The 21,426-nt window shown below is 40.6% G+C and overlaps 1 protein-coding gene across 2 annotated transcripts in view; it reads left to right on the top strand.

The window, feature by feature from the left end:
- OGDHL (oxoglutarate dehydrogenase L) overlaps positions 1 to 21,426 on the top strand; it is a 713,311-nt gene that overhangs the window by 358,632 nt on the left and 333,253 nt on the right. For both annotated transcript variants that reach the window (XM_085608435.1, XM_085608426.1), the window contains 4 exons: positions 520 to 648; positions 5,603 to 5,782; positions 6,566 to 6,718; positions 19,669 to 19,771. In XM_085608435.1, the coding sequence (XP_085464561.1) occupies positions 520 to 648; positions 5,603 to 5,782; positions 6,566 to 6,718; positions 19,669 to 19,771 (565 nt within the window). The remainder of the gene's footprint in view (positions 1 to 519; positions 649 to 5,602; positions 5,783 to 6,565; positions 6,719 to 19,668; positions 19,772 to 21,426) is intronic.

The following is a 21,426-nucleotide window of genomic DNA, read 5'->3' on the forward strand; positions in this document are numbered from 1 at the left end:
ATGGCTTTTCACATTGGTAGCTATGAGCCTCCTTGTGAATGTACTGCTATTTACCAGGATGGCAGAAGCCTTTAGCATGTTAATTCAGAAATTCACCAGTAATGCCTTTGCCCTAACGTTTAAACATGTGCCCAGCTGTAATCAGTACGAAACAGTATATAGATGTTACTAGATCTCTGTTGTCAAGTAGATAGTGGTTTCTGGGCTTTATATTATTCATTGCGCTACTATGCAAATGTTAATTGATAAAAGGTTGTGGATGTCCTCTTTTGTAAAGTTGAACTGTGATAGGACTGATGGCTTTCAGGAACAACTCTTGGTCGCACTATTGGGGTATGGATTCTAATGAATCAAGAAGATTCATTTGATAATGAATTCCTGTTACTCCCTGAAAGTGGCCTTAACTAAAATGTTTTTTTTACCTTAGCACATCTAACACATGAGTTCTTCCTACCTGCAGCACTCAGCTATTTTCCCTGAAGTGATCGTTCAAATATATTTTTACCCTAATGTTTTTAGGTCATGTCCATCCTTCTACATGGAGATGCTGCCTTTGCTGGACAAGGTGTTGTCTATGAGACCTTTCATCTCAGCGATCTCCCGTCCTACACTACAAATGGTACTATCCATGTTGTAGTCAATAATCAGGTATCCTACTTCAAATATGTCTCGTTTTCTGTAGGACATGTTCAAACGTTTCCCCCCTGTTTCTTTGGTAGCTGTTTGGGCCGATTCTGCTTTATTTATCCTGTTTGTGTGTTTGAGAAATGTCATGTTATACAGTGAAAATAAGGACTTGAAAGGGTGAAAGACATTAAATCCATAAATATGTCAAAAGTAGAGTAACTATTGCACATTATTTACATGAACATCAAAAAGGACCGTAATTCCAAATGCTAAACTGCTAGTTATCTTGGTTAAGGATCATCGAGCTATAACAAGGACTATGCAGAGAAAGTAAAGGTGAAAGCCCACGCTATTCCACATTCGAAAGGAATAACACCTTTTCAATTTCTTCAAAACATTGGAGTGGAACATTTATCTAGCAAGGAATGGAAACCATATCTTAACTACTTTGAAGGAACTGTTACAGCTTCAAGAATTGCTTCTTTTACCATTCTATTGCCTTGTTACGAAGACTGCAGGTTGTTTTGGACACAGAGTTTATGAGCTCTCTGTCCGGGAATTAGTTTGTGTTTTGTTTTATATACTGAGTAAGATTTGTTACTTCCTTAGCTGAGAGTGTTTTTTTCCCAAATTTTACAAATAATGGAGCTTACTAACGTGGTGTAAGTGGGTCTTTAAGTCAGTGAAGAGGGACTGTGTTTTCGGGTCTGTGCTTTCCACACAACATTATAACTCCAGATGGTACAAGCCCGCCTACTACTGAAATGGCCCAGGAGATCATCAGAATCTACTGCTTTGGAAGCTTTACACTGGCTACCTATTGACAAAAGAATCCTGTTCAAAATCCTGATGATTACCTTTAGAATCTTCCATTCCTCGGGTCCTCTCAACCTCCGGACCAGGTTTGCGCGCTGTGTACCTTACCGTACTCTTAGATCATCTAACGCCAATCTCCTAAAACCCCCAGTGTTTAGATGTGTCTCAAAAGGGGGTAAATCTCTCGCAATGATTGGCTCCAAAGCCTGGAACCAACTCCCCAACCACCTTCGTTTTATTCAATCAGAAACTCTTTTCAGAAGGGCCCTGAAAACCTGGATTTTCACAGCCCCTTACGCACTATGCAGTGCACTCATTGAAATCACTTTTCCACCTTTGTCTACCCTGTCTATCTAGCGATTCACCTAGCGCCATGATGCTCCTCGGAGTGATAGCTGCGCTCTACAAATGCCTGTTAACATAACATAACATAATGTGCTCACATCTGACTCGAGCAGGAACACTGGCACGAATGGAATACATGGTAAGTTTGATCAGAATTGACAAAAAATAGGAAGTGCTGAGGACGAAAAATAAAAAAGAAACTATATATGTGGGGCATTGAGCAGGTTGAAATCAAACAGCCATATGCGGATCGTTACAGGGTCTTGCACTTTTACATACAAATGTTTCTCACAAGAGTAGGCTTGGTGCTGCAACAGGGAACTGAAGTATGCTGTGGCAAGTACATAACAAAATGTAGCACTTTGAATTGGATGATGCCAGTCCCACTGGAGCACATCATTCATATATTAAAAACATCTACCCTGAGTTCCGTGTGGCAGGTTCCTTTACTTCAATCAGTGAACCCTGTCTGCCCTTGTGTCCTTCTAGCCCTCTATGTACCTCTTTTCAGCTCATTATCAACCCTTTAATTAATGTTTTGTTGAACAACTCCCTTTGTCAGGTGATGGTTCCCAAGTCCTAGAAACATGCCTATGTACTACTACTCCTGAAATAGCCATCTGCAGACCCCGAGGTCTTCTCCAATTATAGGCTCGATTATTGCTAGCAATAATGGAGACAAATCCCCACTTGAAACCTCGAGCCTGAAGCTTTATTAGCCACGAACTATTTTTAAAGAGAGTGAAGGACCGTCATTTGTTACAACACTTCCTCTGTGGGGCCACGCCTTTGGGCCCCTCTCCCTGAAAGTAAAGATCTGCAATTGCTGTCTACTGTTTATAAATCGTCTTGGCCACGCAATATTGAAAACCAGATTGGCAACCACTGCTTGTTACATATTGCTGATGGTTACATTTAATCGGCATAATGCAGTCTGTTCATGAGAACGACTAATCCAGCCCTGATGAGAGTGCGGCAATTGATTTAACCGGCACTCGAAACGCGTCGGCAGACAAAGGAACTCAACTCCTTGGTTAAATATTGCAAATATACCCCCTTGTGTCCCTGATATTTCAGAGGATTTAATTTATTCCAAATATAAGGGTGTTAGTTGTCTAATTCATCAATTTGTATGACAACTTTGTATTTCGGATTGTGTATATAATGATTGTTCTTTGTGACATTTCATTTGGTTGCTTCGATGTTTGATTATTATGAGTTTATTTGTAATTGTATGTCAAAACACATTTTTCACGTTGTTCATTTTCACTGTGTAAGTACTAATGTGGTATTTCGTGTAGTTCATTATGTGTTCTTTTTGTGATCAAAGATATTAATTTAAAAAATAAATAAAAGGCAGAAATTACTGCTTAGGTAAACGTATTAATTTTCGTTTATCTTACTTCATATGAATAAGTGTTGAAGTCACTAGAGGTATAGGTAATTTTTTTCTTATGTAGTATAACTGGCCCTACCTACCCTCTAATCCTTTGGGCCAAACCCCTCCTTTTTTGATAAACTTTTGATATGATCTCACACCATTTATTGCTTTAGTGGTTATCTAACAGTGGCATTGGAGGTCCGGTACTACAATGGATTCAGTCGTATCGTTCTGATCACGCCCAATCTGTTTTTCTCCCTCCATTCCTATCTTCTTCCACACCACATCTGTTTGGTGTTTCTCAGGGGTCTGCCCTAAGTCAGACTCTTTTTAATATCCATATGGCTCTATTGGCAGACATTATCCAGCTTTTGGGGTTTAAGGTAGTGTCCTATGCAGACAATTCCCAGCTCCTGCTACCCTTCTCTGAGGACAACTGCAATTTACAGCAGTCTTTTTGACCCTGTCTGTTACGAGTGGCAGATTTGATGAAGCAGCACTGCCTTAAGCTAAACGCCATGAAAACAGAGGTTCTACTTTTCTGCTGTTCTCCTTCCCTTTGGTCCAGGGTCTGGTGGCCTTTGGAACTTGGTCCACTTCCATCTCTGTGGCTGTTGGACAGGAATTTGGGTGCCTGATTCGATTCTGAACTTTCTTTTTCCCCACAGGAGAATGCTGTCTCAGGTACATGCTTTTCACTTTTAAAAAGCTTTAAAATGTGTGCGCCTGATCCCAGAATACGCCTGGAAAACTAGAAAACACGGTTTGATTACATCCTTCCTTGGTTATGCAAATATTCCTATCTTTGCCTTCTGGAATACCTTCTCCAGCGCCTACAGCTAGTTCAGAATGCTGCAGCTCGGTTGCTTCTCAATAGCCAAAACGGCACCCCATCTCAGTGCCCCTAAGGCAGCTACATCTGCGGCAGGTTCGGAAGCGTATTTCTTGTAAATGTCTTTTGCTTACATTCCATGCCTTTCATAATAAAGGTCCTGTTTATCTCCAAAGGAGAATTTAACACTATGCCCCTTCCAGAATCTTCCACTAAACTGTTACTCAGGGTTCCCCCAGTTAGGCAGGCATGTTTGGGAAGCAGTTCTTTTAATCATCTGGTCTCTAAAATATGGACCGCCCTGCCATTATCTATAGGGCTTCTCCGGATGAATTCTCTTTCAAGAAAAGGCTTAAAACTTGGCTCTTCAAGTCGATTTGATCCACATCATCTTTATTTTCCGCAAAGAGCACCGGTACGTCTTTGACAGCTGTGCACTTTAAAAGTAGTATATTCAATATGTATTCATATTAATATACAGCAATTAGGAAAGAGTCTACTGACCTCTTTTGAGCATTGGGAGATTCCTTCTGATTTACAACAAAAGTGTGTGTTTGATATGTGTCCGGCTTGACCAGATTCACGCCAGATTTTCAGAATTTGTGCATAAGATAATCTACCTACAACAAATCTTAATGTAGCTCACTCAAAAATGGATGGGTCTGGCACTTGTGGATCTACATTGGAAACACCTGATTCTACTCATTCTGCAGGAACAACAAAGCCATGTTTTAAAAAGATTTATCTGTGGGTAATACCAGGCATTTATTATCCATGGCCTTTTGTTCGCAGAGACGTTTAAAGTGATTACTTGTTTAAATTCTGGTATCATGGTCATTGGATTAACTAGCCACATAAATTCATTTTTAGATTCTGATAGTCTCATTAGAACCTCTTTGCTTTGTGTTTGAGGATGCACACCATTTGTAATGCTGGACTCTTTAGTACTGCCTTTCAGTGGCAGAAGGGTTTGTCTTTCCAAAGAAGCATCTATAGGGTCTACCTTTTGCTAAGCCCCGGATCTTCAGCCACCCACCCAGGTGAGATCAATATTCAACAGTAAGGTCAATTGGCTATGGGCAAGGCTTCTACCATTCAGTGTCTGATATTAGAGGTGCCCCTAGACCTGCAGCCGTCTGTCCATAATGATCATTACGTGTTTCCTGCCAGTGCTCCTCTTTATGACTTCAAGTGCTTGAAGACATTATCTTGTTAAGTATGGCGAGGGAAATCAAGATATGTTTTTAAATAAGTAGCCCCCCTTTAAATGTATAAATTAGTTAGGAAACTCAGATCTAAGCTGCTCATTATTCCTTCTGTTTTGAGTAAATCTGCAGCTTCAACAAGACCATTATTTGTTGCTTTTATGTCTATCTACCTATTGGTTTGGATCTGAAACAATCATGTTGGAATGTCTTCAAGCTTTAACGGCACTGCATAATATAACAATGAACATAACATAAATCACACTGTGTGACATGGAATCATGGGCCGTTCAATCTGTGATTGAATATCAGTGACTTAGCTTAGAAGAGTAGCTTTGGGATGAAATTTTCAACAAACAAACTAGTAGACAAGTGACAATTTTGTCTGTTTTTTAGATTGGATTCACCACTGATCCCCGAATGGCCCGCTCCTCTCCTTACCCAACAGATGTCGCACGTGTAGTCAATGCTCCCATTTTCCATGTGAATGCCGATGATCCTGAAGCAGTGATGTATGTCTGCAACGTTGCCGCAGAATGGAGGCATACCTTCAACAAAGATGTAGTGATAGACTTGGTGAGTGTGCATTTCCTTAAGTTGTTTGCGAAGCAAGTAAATGTCTTCCAACATCGATATGTACCCTGCCACATTTCACTTCATGAAATTACCATGATAGTGAAAATGCCATGTAGTATTGAATGGAGTAAGGTCTGTAGCAAAGATCATTGATTTTATTATATGCTGTATCTAGAGAAAGAGTGGTGCCATGTTAGGATAAGTGTTACACACTGTGAATGTTTCTTCCAAGTAATAACTGTTTACATCATATCTATTCCTATTCCTAAAATTGATCATGAGCAGATTAGGACTCCCTGGATATGGCACGATAATTTGGATCACTGTCTTGTATTAGCCTTGGTATTCTTATGTCTTCAGTGGTGTCCACTTTCTTTCTCTTGGTCTTTCAATTATTCAAACAATCATTAAGGATTTCCTTTTGACTTTCATGATACTTTTACTTTAATTATTTATCTAGTGCACCTATATGTAGTCTAGTTATACAGATTGTCTAACTACTGCTTCATTGTCTTAAGCCTTATAAAACGTTGCAAAGTGTTTGTGTATCCTGTTGCACCATATGGTATGTTCTCTGTGAAGTTTCTTGGTGTTTCAGTTTTTGTTCTATTTGAAGCTTCATCCCATGCAAAGATTTTTGAACATTTATTATGCGTAGACCAATGTTTTTTAAAGTTGTTTCTTAAAGGCATCCTGGTTCTTATCATGATTTTTCAAGCCTTCATTACACTACTGTGTCCCACTCTTCCTTCTGGTTGGGATAATTAAGCATTTCCTTTGCAGGTCTGCTACCGTCGGAGCGGTCACAATGAAATGGATGAACCCATGTTCACCCAGCCACTGATGTACAAGCAAATCCAAAAGCAGGTCCCAGTGCTAAAAAAGTATGCCGACAAGCTAATCGCGGACGGAACTGTGTCCCTGCAAGAATTTGAGGTATAGAATGCGCCAAAGAAAACCTCTGTGTCTTTTGTGTCTTTGGTCTTTAGTGACTGTTGTGTGGCTTTTCTTTTGTAAAAAGTAAAAGGTTGTGGGTTAATTGTTCATTAATTAAATTCATGTGATGTGTCAAAAGTGAAATGAAGCATCCTTCAGTATAATGTTGTTACCCTGAGCTGTGTATGACCAAAGATATATGGGTCATGCCCACGTTTCATTGTAATGTATTAGTGTGCCAACAGTAAGCCAAAGTGACTATTTCATAAGTAGATAAAAAAATATTGTGCTGATCATTTAACAAATAGTTAAAGGAAAAAAGTATGGTACTGCATGATTGCAAACCATAAATGCGACTGTTTTCTTCTTTCATTTAATATGTTGCTTGAAACTAATAACATTTAGGTGTATAAAACCTGTAAGTAAAAAAGTAGAAAACATTAGTTTTTTATTCCTATGTGAACAACTTTATCATTATACAAGTCATAGTAACTGTGGTGCTTGCAACATTTTCATCATGTTTCAACACTGTGGGTTGAGAGGAGTCAAGCCAGTCATTTTAAGATTCATTAGTGTTCCAGCTGGGTTTTAGCGCCAGCACCACACTGCAGAACATTTCCCCCACTTTACCACACCATGAGTTGCACTCTGTAGGAGAGCAGGTGCCAGCAAGGAAAAGTTTAAGGACAGACAATAAGGCAGAGGACATATGCTGGTATTTACCTGCCACAACCTCGTAAAAAAGAGGAAAGGCTCTGGGGTACCGCACTGTACAATAAAAAATACTAAGAAGTGGGCAGCAAGATGGAGATGGGCAATGTCAGTCGATGACATTTTCAATTACGTCACAGCCCTCTCCTGTTCAGCCAAGATACTCTGTCTCTCTTCTTCGGAAAAGCAGAATTGTAGGAAATGAAGGGGCAAGATAAAATTAAAAGAATGTGATACCTGACTTGCAACTGAAAATGAAAACCATTTGGTGGGTTTTCAATGTGGGAAGGACACTATTGCATTTTTGGTGGTGGATTTCCCATGGGAAAAGCCTAGACTTGTTCCAGAGAAATGGTGTACATATTCATGACAACAGTAAATGCTTACCCTTGCAATATACATCTTTATCATTAGCTTTATTGGTTATAACACACTTGTAAGTTTTTGTAATCCACAAAGAAATTCTTCCTAATTAAGCTGCTACATGAGTTGTTGGTTCTAGTGCTATGGGAGATAATTGCTGCATGTGTACTTGATTTTGAGACATAATCCATGAACTGTATCTTTTGTTCTAGCTGCATTGTCAGAAGAATTGTTTTTTTTGTGTTTGCTGAACAAGAACCTAAACATTGAACATCTCATTCGTATTGTTTAGTCCAGTGCTTCTTGGCTGTGAAAGAAACAGCATTCCAGCCAAATGTATCTTTTTTTTTTTTTTTAAATGTCTTTATTGCGTTTTCAAACTTTACAGCATAAAATTGTTATTGTGTATTCATACCTGTTACAGTGTGCATCTAACAAACTCTCCCAGGGTAGCTATTAAACTCCCACCGAAAGGCCCCTCCCCATCCCGCCCCTTCATCTTATAGTGTTGTACAAGCCAAATGTAACTTTCCCCTCACAAAATGCTCTTTATTTCTGTTGATAAAATAGACAGATCTTTATATGAAACCACAGTACATTGCTTTTTTGTGTTATAAACAGCCAGGTATTGATCAGGTATTCAAAATGACGTTGTGATGAGCCCTTTACAGGAAATTTCTAGTGGGGTTGTTCCTGATATAGGACTCTAAATCTCTTGTCTCTTTTAAAGCATACTCCTGCCTAATGCAGACTTTTTAGAACCGTAACTGCCTTGTAGTGGAACTGGAAACTGTGCCTTGGCAGTCAGTAAAGGTGTGATAACAGTAGATGGTCCAATGAGGACTACATCTTTAAGCTTTGACTATTTTTCCTTCTTTGTCAGTACTAAGGCCTTCTCTTTTTTTTTCTCGCCAACTTCCCTTGACAGCTAACTCATGTGGTGCTCTTTGTAATTGTCATGCCTGTAAGCGCAATAAAAGTTGTCTATGATATATTTTTCCCCTCTTTTAAAAACCCGCTGATTCCATCAAAGTTGCAGGAATGAGTCATTCATTCACAGAACATTGACAGACAAATCCAGGCTTGTCTTCAGTTAGACATTCCTTAGTTCACTAATCAGCAATCAGTGAGTGGTAGTGCTGCCCATCATTTACAAAACAATATTCTGAAGAACCTTTGGAAGGTGAATGCTTCACTGATACTTTGACACACACTCAATAGCAGACCCATGAACAAATAGACAAACACCTTCTCACACAAACATACTGACACATGCACTCACACATCCTATTAGCTATTCAACTTTTTTAATGACTAAATGACCAACATTTATTTAACGTTACAGTGCAACCCTTGCTGCAATCATTAGCTTTTTTGGATCTGTCATCTAAGGCCCCAAAGTGGGCATCCTAATGTCTGCCAAAAACATCGATGCTTTCATTAATTCCGTTAAGTCTGCATCACCATTTGACACCTGTCCACCCTCAGTTCTCTCTCTGGCAGCTAAAATCACTTATCCTACTCTAAAAGATCTTTGCAACCTCTCCTCAATGGAAAATGTCCCTGTCTGTTAGAAACATGCTATTGTCTCGCCTGTGCTCAAAAAACCCTGGCTGATTCTGCTAAACGCAAAAAATGACCACCCAATTTCTTTACTCTGTCAATTTTCAACTCTTTCACTACCATAAAAGCAACACCATACTGGACCGTATATAGTACTGAATCCGCTTTACTATGAATATCGAATACCCTCAGGCTGATCCTAGACCAAGGAGGGCAGCATTTGATAATGTATCACATACTGTGTTAATTGCCACCCTTCACCAGATATGTATCTGTCATTTTATCTTAAGATTGATTTGATTTTTTCTTACAGATTGATCCCAAATTATTTCTCTTCCTCCTTATCAATTAGAATCTCTTCTTATTCGGTGCTACAGCCCTTATTGCTCCTCTTTCAGCCTCACTCTTTTCAAAGCTTAAATCTCTCCCCTTTGCTCTCATCCGCTTTTTCCAGTTTGACGTTATGTCCTACTCGGGCGATATTCAGATCATTATCTCCACATCGGAAAATTGTATGCACCTTCAGGAAAGCTTTTTGGAATTGTATGACTGGTGTTGCTGCATGGATCAAGCATAAGTCCCTGAAGCTCAACAGAGAGAAAATCGTAGTATCTATTTTTAATAAAAACCCCTCTTCTCATCCCCTTGGTGGGCCCCTGAACTTGGACCTACACCCAATGCGTTTGACCATAATCATGGTTTCATCTTTGATAACAAGCTTATTTTTCTTCCCAAATCAATCAGGGGACCAGTAACTGTTTTTCCATCCTGACGATACTTAGTAAAATCTTCACATATCTTCCTATCTCAGAGCGCAAAACCATTGTTCGGGTACTCCTTACTTCCCACCTGGAGTATGGTAATGCCTTGTGGATTGATATTCCCACTTGCATTTCTAGACAACTTTGACTGGTTCAGAACTCTGCAGTCTGTTTAGTTCTTAAGCTTTAGCCCTGTGTGCCTTTAGAGCGCACCTACAAGACTTGCTTTGTCTTACCAACCAGAAGCACACTATCATTATGGCCCTATGTATCTCCCATCGTGCCCTTTCAATTCAGGTCCCATCAACCTCTGCAAAACATTTTCGCTTTCTTGACAGCCAAGTTCTGGAACACCCTCCCAGTCAGAATCAGAATGCTTCCTGATCAACTTAAGTTCAGGAAGAATATCATAGCATGGATGTTTCAGATTTTAGAATAACTGAACTCTTCTGCAGTGCTCCCCTTCCTCTGGTGCCAGGAAGCCCTATGGGTAATTGTCACCCTCTACAAATTCTGTAATAACAATAATAATAATTAGTCACATTGGAACAGCCAGTGTCCAATACCATCCTCTAAAAAGGTAAGCATAGCTGAAGTTCTGTTTCCTCAGCCAGGGTTCCCAGGATACTATCATTATCTACCATTCAACAGCAACCTCTTGTCTTAAACTACAGATGAGGTCCTAAACCACTGTATTAAGAAGGACTATACCTGCATTTTATCCTTTCGGGTAGCACCATTGTTAGTGCACAGCAATTCCTAACATGTTAACACATTTAAGCTCATGGATATCAGGAAATACATGTACAAGACTGAAATGAAATGCCACTTTCAAAACCTTTAGGCAGGACTCAGACTGACATCAGAGAGGTTTGGTGCCCTTTTTAGGTCGAGCATTTGAGACCTCTTGTATATACTTTAGTATATACTTAAATATTAGTATATAATTAAACGTGTATGTACTTTGTGGGATCTGGTGATCAGCCCTACAACTGTCTGCTTCCGCTTAGGGACTTTTTTCTGTTCAACTCCCTCTATTAACTGTCTTAATAGAAAAGGACCAGTAGAGGTCAGTTAAATACCAGAATTGCTTTCTGCTGAGGGACTTTTTTTTATTTTTTTTTAACATTCTGGCAACTGCCTCAATTTAACTTTCTTGATAGAAAAAGACCAGCAGAGGTCAGTAAAATACCAGAATCACTTTTAGCATTCTCTAGATTCCAGTCCATAGATATTGTCTTCCACGAACAGCCGTAGACAATAATTTTTAGTTCAAATCTTTTATTTTCAGTGATATGACCACCAAAGGCCCTGATTTTATATTAAAAACAGGCAATATTTCTCTCCATGTGTTCCCATACCTGGCGTGTCACGCAGTTTGGTGCTAACTTTCACTCCATGTTAAAGAACGTAGATGTTTCAGCACCCAGGCTAATGTGCTGCATAGCTAAATACATATAAAGTCCCAAAGGCGAGACCGATTGCATTGCAAATGCTTGTTTTTATCTCTGTCAGTTAAGCAGCACTTCTATTCCATTAAGAGGCTGAATCACCAGATTTTGCCAACACCTATCTTGCTGACCTCGGACTCCTTGGCAGCCAGCTTTAAACAATGTTCTAAACAATGGATTCCTCTTCTGTCCCCAATTGTCTCATATTCTGCTCGAGGGGACTTTCTAGTGTTCTGGGGGAGGAATCAGTACACAAAAAAATGGTTAAGCTCAGGGTTATTTTTCACACTAAACTTCCCCTATGTTTTTAGTAAGCTATCAGAGCATTCATGTCCTTCCTGGAAAGTATGTCCAGACCCTGGTAATGACTTTCATGTCACCTAAATGATTCTTGACAGTGGTTCTGCATTGTGGTTGTTAAACACTGAGAGGCTCACAGCCTTGTACATCCACATAATATCACAAGCCAAACTTACATGAGGGGAACTCCGATAGAGCTTTCAACTTTTTTTTCAATCCATACTTCAGTAGGGAGTCCCTGCTCAAGGGAGTCTCCTCCTTGGCTTCAAATGATGAGATTCCTGGTCACTCAATATCTATCTTCATACTGGAGTGCAAGGTGTTTTTAGGCATGAAGTTTTTTCTCACATGGCTCCAATGGAAGATTGTCTTGGTGTATACAAATATAACAATTGCTTTATCAACCAGAACAAGCAAAGTGGTACTCATTGCCCTCCTCTCTGTATTCAGACAATAGGGATTCCACATTACCAGTTTGCCTTTGACACTATTGTGTCTGAGGAATGTGTAAATAGACTGAATCTGTAGGTCTCACAATGACACATATAATTGAGTGTTGACCTCACTGTCTTCAAGTGGAACATTAGCCCTTTTTGGATTTTCTCAGGTCTTGCACTTTGCTTTAAGGCGTAACTCAAAATACACAGCTATTCATCCTGACTTGCAGGAGTCAGGGATCTATAGGAAATGCTTTCTTAAATTACTAGACATTACTAAAAATTGACATTTCTGTATACATGTCCTCCTTTTCATTAGCATATAAAGACATCATAAATTAGGTGACAGCTGAGCCTAGATATTCCAACCAGATATGGCCTAATTATAAGCAGGGAGGAAAAACCAACCCACTTCCCCCACCCCGCATGGTGGTGCCGGAGCCCCCCTTCAGAAATAAGAGGGGTTTCTTCATTCCACACATACAGTTAAGATTTTCATTGTCTACTTCCGGAGGAACTATCATTCAGTTTCTTAAACCCGTTTACTCCTGTTGTTGAAGATCCCGAAAAGTGTACCAGATCACAAGACAGATGGAAGGGCATTGAGATATGTTAGTGTGCCGTAAAAGAATTTAAGGTATGTCACTTGTCCATTTAGCATGGTTTTGTTACGTATTATCCACTTGACTCACAGATTCTTTAAGGAGGAGTGGGGTGTGAGGGAGTTTTTGGTAGAGGTTTGAGATGGATGAAACAGAGACCAGTCTTTGGTAGAAACCTCTGAAGTGTGTAGAAAGAAAGAGATAATCAACACTGCTATACAATTGTACTATTGGTTGTCTGTTAGATATATAAATGCCAGTAATATAACATGTAACTGGCCATCAGAAGACACTCGGAACCTTTTCAAAGTGTTACATCGAGGCTCTTTCCATCTCAGAACCATATTCTGCTTCTAAATAAACACAAAATAGTGCTTCTCAACTATTCATGCCTTTTCTCATGATTATTTTCTTCTTTGCTGTGACCCTTTTTGGTACAGGAAATACATACTTTGAAAGTGACATGCTTTGATGCGTTGGCAAATATTAATCTTCAGTTTGTGTGACTCATGGTAGGAAATTAAGATATAATGTGTGGAAAATGCACACTCATTATGCTAGAACAAAGACAGCTTCTGTGAGGTTTATAGGGCAGCACTGTGTCACATATATACATTTTGGAAACACTACTCTCTGGGTGCAGTCCTAAGAAAAGATATACCGTTACGAAAGGCAGTACTTGTATTTATTTATAATTGTATCCCTTCCATCATATGTTCTGTACATAGCATCAGCCCAATATAAAAGAGCATTTACAATAGGGTGAGAACTTAAAAGTGAATTAGTGATGCATATTGATTTGAATAGTGAAACTTAGACAGCTAAGTCACATGAACATTAAACACTGTACATTAGTAGACACATATTATTTACATTATAAATACAATATTGTACATGGGATTTGGCTACATCAAGGGATGTGGTGGACCTATAATCAGGAGCTCTTCTGCTCCTAATATCGCCTTGAAAATGTGAACTTAGTCTCAGCCTGACAAAGATATGCACTCACACCTAGCTCGGCACACACACAATGTTGTCCTACAGAATAAGACCCCTCCCTACTCAGAAAGACTCTTTAACTGTTTGTCGTGGTCATCCAAAGCAATCTCCCCACACATGTAAGTCTGAATCTAAAATGGCACTAATGGCCTTCAGGCAGAGTAAGCTCTAACAAACTCAGTGTGGATCCAATTGAACATACAGCAACATACAGTTGCATCACCTGCAATGCTGGAGTCCTCCTCTTTGTGGAGACCACGACTGAATGAGAAAAGAGCTGAACAGCTTGAGAGGGTGTTAGGGGATGGAACCAGCTGCCCGGTACACGCCTTCGATTTGGACATATCACCTGGTGGTTCACGGTCTGTGGTTTGGAGAGACCCTTTCTTCTGGTCCTTAGCTGATGCTTGGGTGGAACCACCAGAAAACAGAACAGGGAATCGTGACAGAAAGATTTGCAACTTGCCATACCCATCAGATCTGTTGGGAGATGTAACATGAAGGTAGGGGCAATCACCAATGAAATAGTAAAGGTGAGATGCAGCTGATGGGATCAGACATGAGATAATTGCTTACTATATAATGTACTGCTCCAGCGCCCTGACTGTCATACTGCTGATGGCCACCAGACAGCAACTTATCGGTTGGAGTGTGGTGTCAGTAGGGAATTCAGATGTGGGCCTCATTTTAGAATGAAGGACTGATAAGTTTGATATTGGAGTTGCCCCATGGGCAATGTCCTAATTGTGGTACTGATATGTGAGATTCTAAAGGCCACTTCTCAGATGAAGTGTTGATGGATCAGGTGAAATTCTGAAATCCCTGCATAGGGATTTCGGCTGGTGCAGAAGGGAGACACTCCAAGCTGGTCTTCCTTAGCAGGGAGAAATAGGAGTTTGGAGGAATATATACTGTAGGGAACTCCTTGAACCCAATGGGGAAAAGTGGAGAATTTGTCCCAGAAGAAAGAAGAAGAAAGAAGAAGTCAAATAGCCAACCAAGGGCAAATAACTCATGCAAACCCCTATGGCCCTAATGATCTATTCCTGGATATCCAGACCTGACAAGGCATAAGACAGTAAAAAGAAAGAAGACTCGATTCTGATATAGGTAGATTTGAGAATGTGACTAATTGATTTCCAGGAAGAGTGAAACTCATCTTTAGGTGGCAAATGGAGGGAGAGAAGAAGGGATTGTCTGTTACAAAGGCGAGACTTAGCAGTGATCTCTATTAGGTGGGGGACATAGGGATTGAACATGAGAACATTTTCAGAAATTGCACAACTTTGATCCATCCTCAACTTAGTGTTTCAGTTCTACCCTTAAATGTGGCACTATTGGAGCCTGGACTAGTTGCCTCGCAGAAGCTCTTTGCAGGCCCAGTAGACCATAGACAAATCAGTCAACATTACAAACGTACACCTTGTGAACTGAAATTCTTATCGCACCTCTCTCCGGACAGTCTAGTGACCCTTGCTTCCTCTGTAAATTTGAACATAAATGCCTTTCCACACACTTTGGGAGCTGACTAAACTGACTGACCGTTTACAGGATCCCTTGAAAAAGTAATTCTCCGATCTGGTCGAGGTGATTTGGATGGTTTGGATGCTAAGTGCAGCTCAGATTCAGCAGATATGGTGACTTGATACATGAACATGGCAGTCACACTACATTGTTATATTCCCAGCTTAGGCCCATGTAGCAAAGCAACTTATTTCTTACATTGTCCTCACGAATAACATTTCCAAGCTGTGACCTTTTGCATACATTTGCATGCATGACAATGTTGGATTCGTTTCTCTGAAACTAAACTTGTTTTACATCTAGCGTTGCACAACATTATCACAACGCCCTAAACATCATATACAAGGTCTCTTTCCTTACTCCGTACAAATGTCTTCACTATCTTTATCCACGGGGCGACAGGGCTATCTACAAATGTACAACATCGCTAATCTAACACGCATATCGCAAGGCTAGTTTCTATTATAAAAGATGAGCATCCCAATTGATTAGTAGAACAGGTACTTCTGCTGACAGGGTCCTTGCATCCTGAGAAATCACCATGCAGCAGGCTTACATCTCTTGAGGGGTGTCCAGCTAGTGACTAAGATGGGGTTCTTCACTCTATTCCATCAGGTAATGGGGTTGGATTGTCCCTTGGGGGGATTCTTGGCTCTACACCTACACACACTCTAGGTACACTTAGAGTAGGGTTTGCATAGTTGGAGTACACTAGATTACTGCCTTGTTTATATGCCTGCATATATACAATTGTTCAGCACCATGATAGAACTATATCTACTCTTAATACTTTTGGTGCTTGTAATCATGTTTTTCTGCTTCTGTCTACTAATCATTGCAGCACACATATTTTATGCAAGAATATAACGACCCATTGTTTATTCTCTGTATATTTCTGTGAGAATAAGTGAGCACGAGTGACTGAGTGAAAGGTTCTGTGCTGTTTCAATGATAGTCAGGGTAGTCATGTTCAGTGGTTGCCGGAAACCATGCGCTCCCTGGTAGGTTAGGGGGGCTTATGGTGGCACTGCTACCTAGCTGGTCTATTGGCCAACATATCCTGCGGGGGTGTCTGGAACCATCTTGACAGCCCTTAGTTTATGTCCAAACAATGCGCAGATCGTACGGATTTGTAGGAACTACACAACAACATCACCGCTTTTGGATGCGTTTCAGTGGATTCTCATGAGATGTCCAGACAACTTTCATGCATATATCCTTCAATGGAAAGCAGCTGTTTGGAGAGAAGACTGACTTCTCCCTGGAGTGATTCAAGAATAGCAGAGCTACAGCTTGCTTGCTGGGAAAAGCCTTTCTGGTGAAACAATTCCAATAGCAGTATATAAGGTTTTGAGGATACACCACGACTCAAGTCCCATCTAGCCCCTAAGCAGACAGAGATGTTCAAATGAGTGGTCCTTGACACACCCCTGTGAAGGATTTTTCTCTTCCTTTGACAATTGCAGTTATTTAGGATATGATTCTGATGCTTCTTGCTCAGACTCTGATCCAAGTTCTGCAAGTCCTGTGCTTTTTGGGCCTTATGGCCTCAGGAGTCCTGTGGTTGCCACATGCTAGATGGCAGATGAAGACCCTTCGGTGGTGCTGAAGGAGACATTAACTGCAGCATATGGGGAACCTCTCAGCCCCGGTGCAGATCTTTGACTCTGTCCTACCAAATGTGCACTGATGAATACGTCCTTCCAGTCTGTTGGTGAATCATCCCTTCTTTCTTGAATCTACAGACCACAATAGTTACTGACACTCCTTATTGTTCTGGGGTGCACATAAACGTGTTGGTAATGTGGGCACTCCATTATTCAATGAAGCCCTTCATCCCTTTTCTTTCAGGTAGTGCCATTGAAGTTCTATTGGAGAACACCACCACATCCACTACATCAACAGACAGGCGGTTTAGGGTCATATATCCTGTGTGGGGAGGCCCAACAACTGGGCACTTCCCTGACAGCAACATCGAATTCAGACACTCTTGTCTTGAGAGTGGATGTTCACCATCACCTTTCTTTGGAGGAATGTGAGTGGAAGCTTAATCCCTGGGTAACAGAAATAATCTTTCCATATTGTGGTGTCCATGGGTAGCTCTCCTTGTCACAGTGCAGAACTGGAGGTGTCCTCAGTTTTGTGCCATACACTTCCCTTAGAATGGTTCCTATGGGATGCCTTCAGTCTCGACTATTCATGTAGCATGCTTTATCCATTCCATATGATTTCACTTTCATTTATGAGGATCTCTGAAATAAGTTTGCCCAGTGGTGCAAGTCAGAAGGCCTAAAACCATTTGTCATGTCTGTATCTTCCATAGAGTCCTCACTCCCTCAATCCTCCCATCTGAGTTAGTACAGTGATTAGTGAGATCATAAAGTATGCAAACAGCTCATGTGCTGTATTGTCACTGTCTTTGATCTTTCTTGGTTCCCCTAGCATGTCTAAATGAGGCTCAGAAAAAGTGCCAGGTACTAACGCCAGCAAGTCAGTTCTCACCTTATATTCTCTGATATCGTAACATTTGATGTGGATGGAGTGGCAGCTCTTGATGGCACTGCCATGTGGTAGCTTTATCAGTGGGCCCGTGCAGTTTGATTTCATTAATTTGAAGGAAGTGGTATTGTTGTCTTTAAGATGGTTTCATTTATTGTTCTGGTTTGTAGACAAAATGGGAAGAGTGTTATTGGACTAGTGTGAAATATGTTGTTGGGAAACAAAAGTTTTGAACACCGTGAGGGGTTGCTCTGAATTCAGGACACTGCTTGTGGAGCAGTAACAATGCTGGGGGCTAATCAAGAATCAGTACTGCCGATTTGAATAATATCAGAGGGTTCTAAGTGTTAGAATATCTATGATGAGGTGAGAGAGGTAGGTGCAGTCAGAAATGAAAGTAGAAGTTTTTTTTTTTAAGGAGTTCAGCATTAACAAGTGGAGTACCATCCAGTGCCTAATAGGTGCTAAATAGTCTGAGGTGTTAGTTTGGAGGAGAAGCATGAAGGAGCAGAAGGAAAAATCTATTTGAGTATCATAGGCGTATAGATTAAATAAAAGGACAGATGAGGTAATTGCTAAAAAGGAATGCAGCATGAGGGATCTGACAACTGTGGCCTGTGGTACACCAACTAGTTGGAGTTGGAGGCATTGCGTAAGGAGCACCAGGAGAGTGACAACAAGTGGTTAAAAGTGTAGGAGGAGAACCAGCTGTCTGCCTTCTATGTGACTTCTAAGTTGACTAGAGTTGGGAGCATGGTGAGGTGGTCAACTGTGTTGAATGCTGCGGAGAGATTAAGTATAATATGAATAGAAGAGGGGTGTTTGTGGTTAGGAGGCATGTAAATTTAGAGGCATTAGTGACCGTGTGTAGTGGAAATTGTGTAAACTAGAATGGAGTGCATTTAGTAAGATAGAGGAATAGCAAGAGTGGCTGGCGTGATTGACTTTCAAGGCTTTTGGAAAATTAGGGAGGCTTGGATTCCAGGAAGTAATTGGTGACCGAAAAAGAGTATCACAGCTCTGCTTTTTCAGTAGGGTGAAAGCACTGCAGACCTGAGGTCTTTTTGGAAGAGGAGTGAACTGAGGAGCCATACAGCAGAGAATGCAAGGAGCTGCATAGGTGGTGGGAGGGGTGGGTGTAGGAAGATAGGCCTTTAGGAGGCTGCAGAGTGTTTTCTAGACAGTTCAGATTTTAGACTAATAATAGGAATAAACGTTCTTGGCTTTGAGGTTGCTCTCGGTCTTGTAGGTGGGAGTAGAGAAATTAGTTGATGGTGAGGGTTCGTTTCCAGGGTTGTGGATTGGGGAAGGTGATTACATGAAGCCAATACATTGCTTTCATTGAGTTAGGAACTGACTTTGCTTGCGTAAAGAAAACGAGTGTGATTCTGGTCTGAGGGAGCGAGAGAGAGAGAACACACAAAGGGTAGTGAGGTTAAAGGTTTTATATCAATCTATTGTTGAAGTAAGGACTCTCAGGGTCTCAGCTCAAGACTAAGAATAAGGTGTATCTCTCCTTGTACAGGGCTAGTCCCAACACAAAGTAATGATGGCTTCACTGTTATTAACTGTGGGGAATCAGTGGGCCAGAAGTAGCCCTTTCAAGCTGGCATTTATTTCCTTTTGTTGTATAAGAAGATGTGATTAATAAATGTTGTACCACAAACCTTTTTTCATCCTTTGATGTTTTCTTAGAAAAGGTTTACCCTATATTTCTAACCCCAGCTTATTGCCCTACAGGAAGAAATAGCAAAATACGATAAAATATGTGACGAAGCGTATACAAACTCTAAAGATAAGAAGATTCTGAATATTAAGCACTGGCTGGATTCACCTTGGCCAGGTAAAACATACTTTGTAGTTAACTGGCTTGAAGTATAAGTATAAGGGATCTAGTTATCATGTTGTGTAGTTACCATTGCTGTTTCAGCCCAGATGTGATGGCACTGTTGATACCACATAAATCACTTCCTTGCTATTTAGTTTAAAATCACTTCTGTGCCTATATCATTCTTTCATATATGCATTGTTTGTAGTGATGCATTTCTTTCAATTCATATTAAGGTTTACATGTTGACCTAGCCCTGAGGATTCAAATCTCTCTGCAGTAATTGCATACTTCTCCAGTTGCTAGTGTATTACATTTAAGTCTACATTTTTTCAGTAGGTTTCTTAAGAGGTGTACAGCTACAATTCTGAACTTTTCTTACTGGTACAGAAAGAAGAAACATACAATTTTGTAAATCACCACAAGTGATCTGTCCTTGTTCACTCCAATATTAATGCCTACCCTCAAATACAGACACTAGTGCCAAATATGATTCTCAGTTAGACTGGGCATGCATTCTAACCCCCTTATGCATTCTAACCCCCTTTTTTAGTAGGAAAGTAGTCATGCAGTTCACAGAAACATGGTACTGATTATGGTTACTTTCATAGATATTGTCCACCAGGTTTCAAAGAATGTGAGAGTGAAAAATGTAATTAATGTGAAAAGAAAGACGTGGAATACATACATGTCACTGATTTTGGCAAAATTCGAACATCCTTACTCCCATTTTTCTTTAGACAAAAGTATTATGTGAAGCTTGCAGAAATAGCATTGACTTGTTCTCTAGTATATAATTATATGGCCCTATTCACCCCAAAAAGTAGTAATACTGATGGATATTTTTAACCACAGATTCCTCATTCCCAGAGGTGCCAGACTGAATCCGGAAACATTTTTTGCAATTGCTCCTGCTTGTTACCACCAGACTTTACGGTACCTGGCACTTTGTCCAGAAGTGATTGCCAGGAGCTGTATATAGAGACCACCCCTGCATGCTGACATCAGTTCCTTTATTTCTGCACCCTGTGACGCAGACCACAATGTTTCCCCTGAAGACTATAGGATTCAAACTGTGCAGCGAGTACAGGAAGCTGATGTGGATTACTGATCTGCATGAAATCAGCCTGTGCTGTCTAGGGTCCAAGCATGGCTCGGAGGTCTGTGAGAAATGCTCCTTGTTGCATTTGCAGGCTAACATGGAGCGCAAGGTGAGGCTGTATGTCCCCAAGCATAAGAAACGAGGTAGGTCAAGCTGCGATTCCCGGGATTGCTCCTGCTTCAAGTCCTGGGGCCCCTTATTCTCCAAATCTCAATCCTGCTCCAAATATCTGTCCTTGTCTAACTCAAAGACAAAATTGAAAGAAAAATCTTGTCATAAAAGTAAGAAGTCCATACCAGGTTCTTGTACTTCCTGTCATTCGCACTTTGGGAAGAAGTTGCACAATTGACACTCAAAGGATCTGACTCTGCATCCGTCATCTAAATTGGTTCTCCCATGCCAGAGCTTCTCAGGCTGTCATCAATTATGCAGCTCTCAAAGAGGCAAGGCTGTAAATCTTTTAGACAAAACTGGGTCCCTCTGGAGTGCCTTCATGCCCATGGACCCGCTGGGGCCCACAGTTAGACTTCCACCAGCTGTGCATGCCCCGGCTCCTCCTGATCCTGTT

The sequence above is a fragment of the Triturus cristatus genome, chromosome 1_2 (genome assembly GCF_964204655.1).
Source record: "Triturus cristatus chromosome 1_2, aTriCri1.1, whole genome shotgun sequence".
In the NCBI taxonomy this organism is placed as follows: Eukaryota; Metazoa; Chordata; class Amphibia; order Caudata; family Salamandridae; genus Triturus; species Triturus cristatus.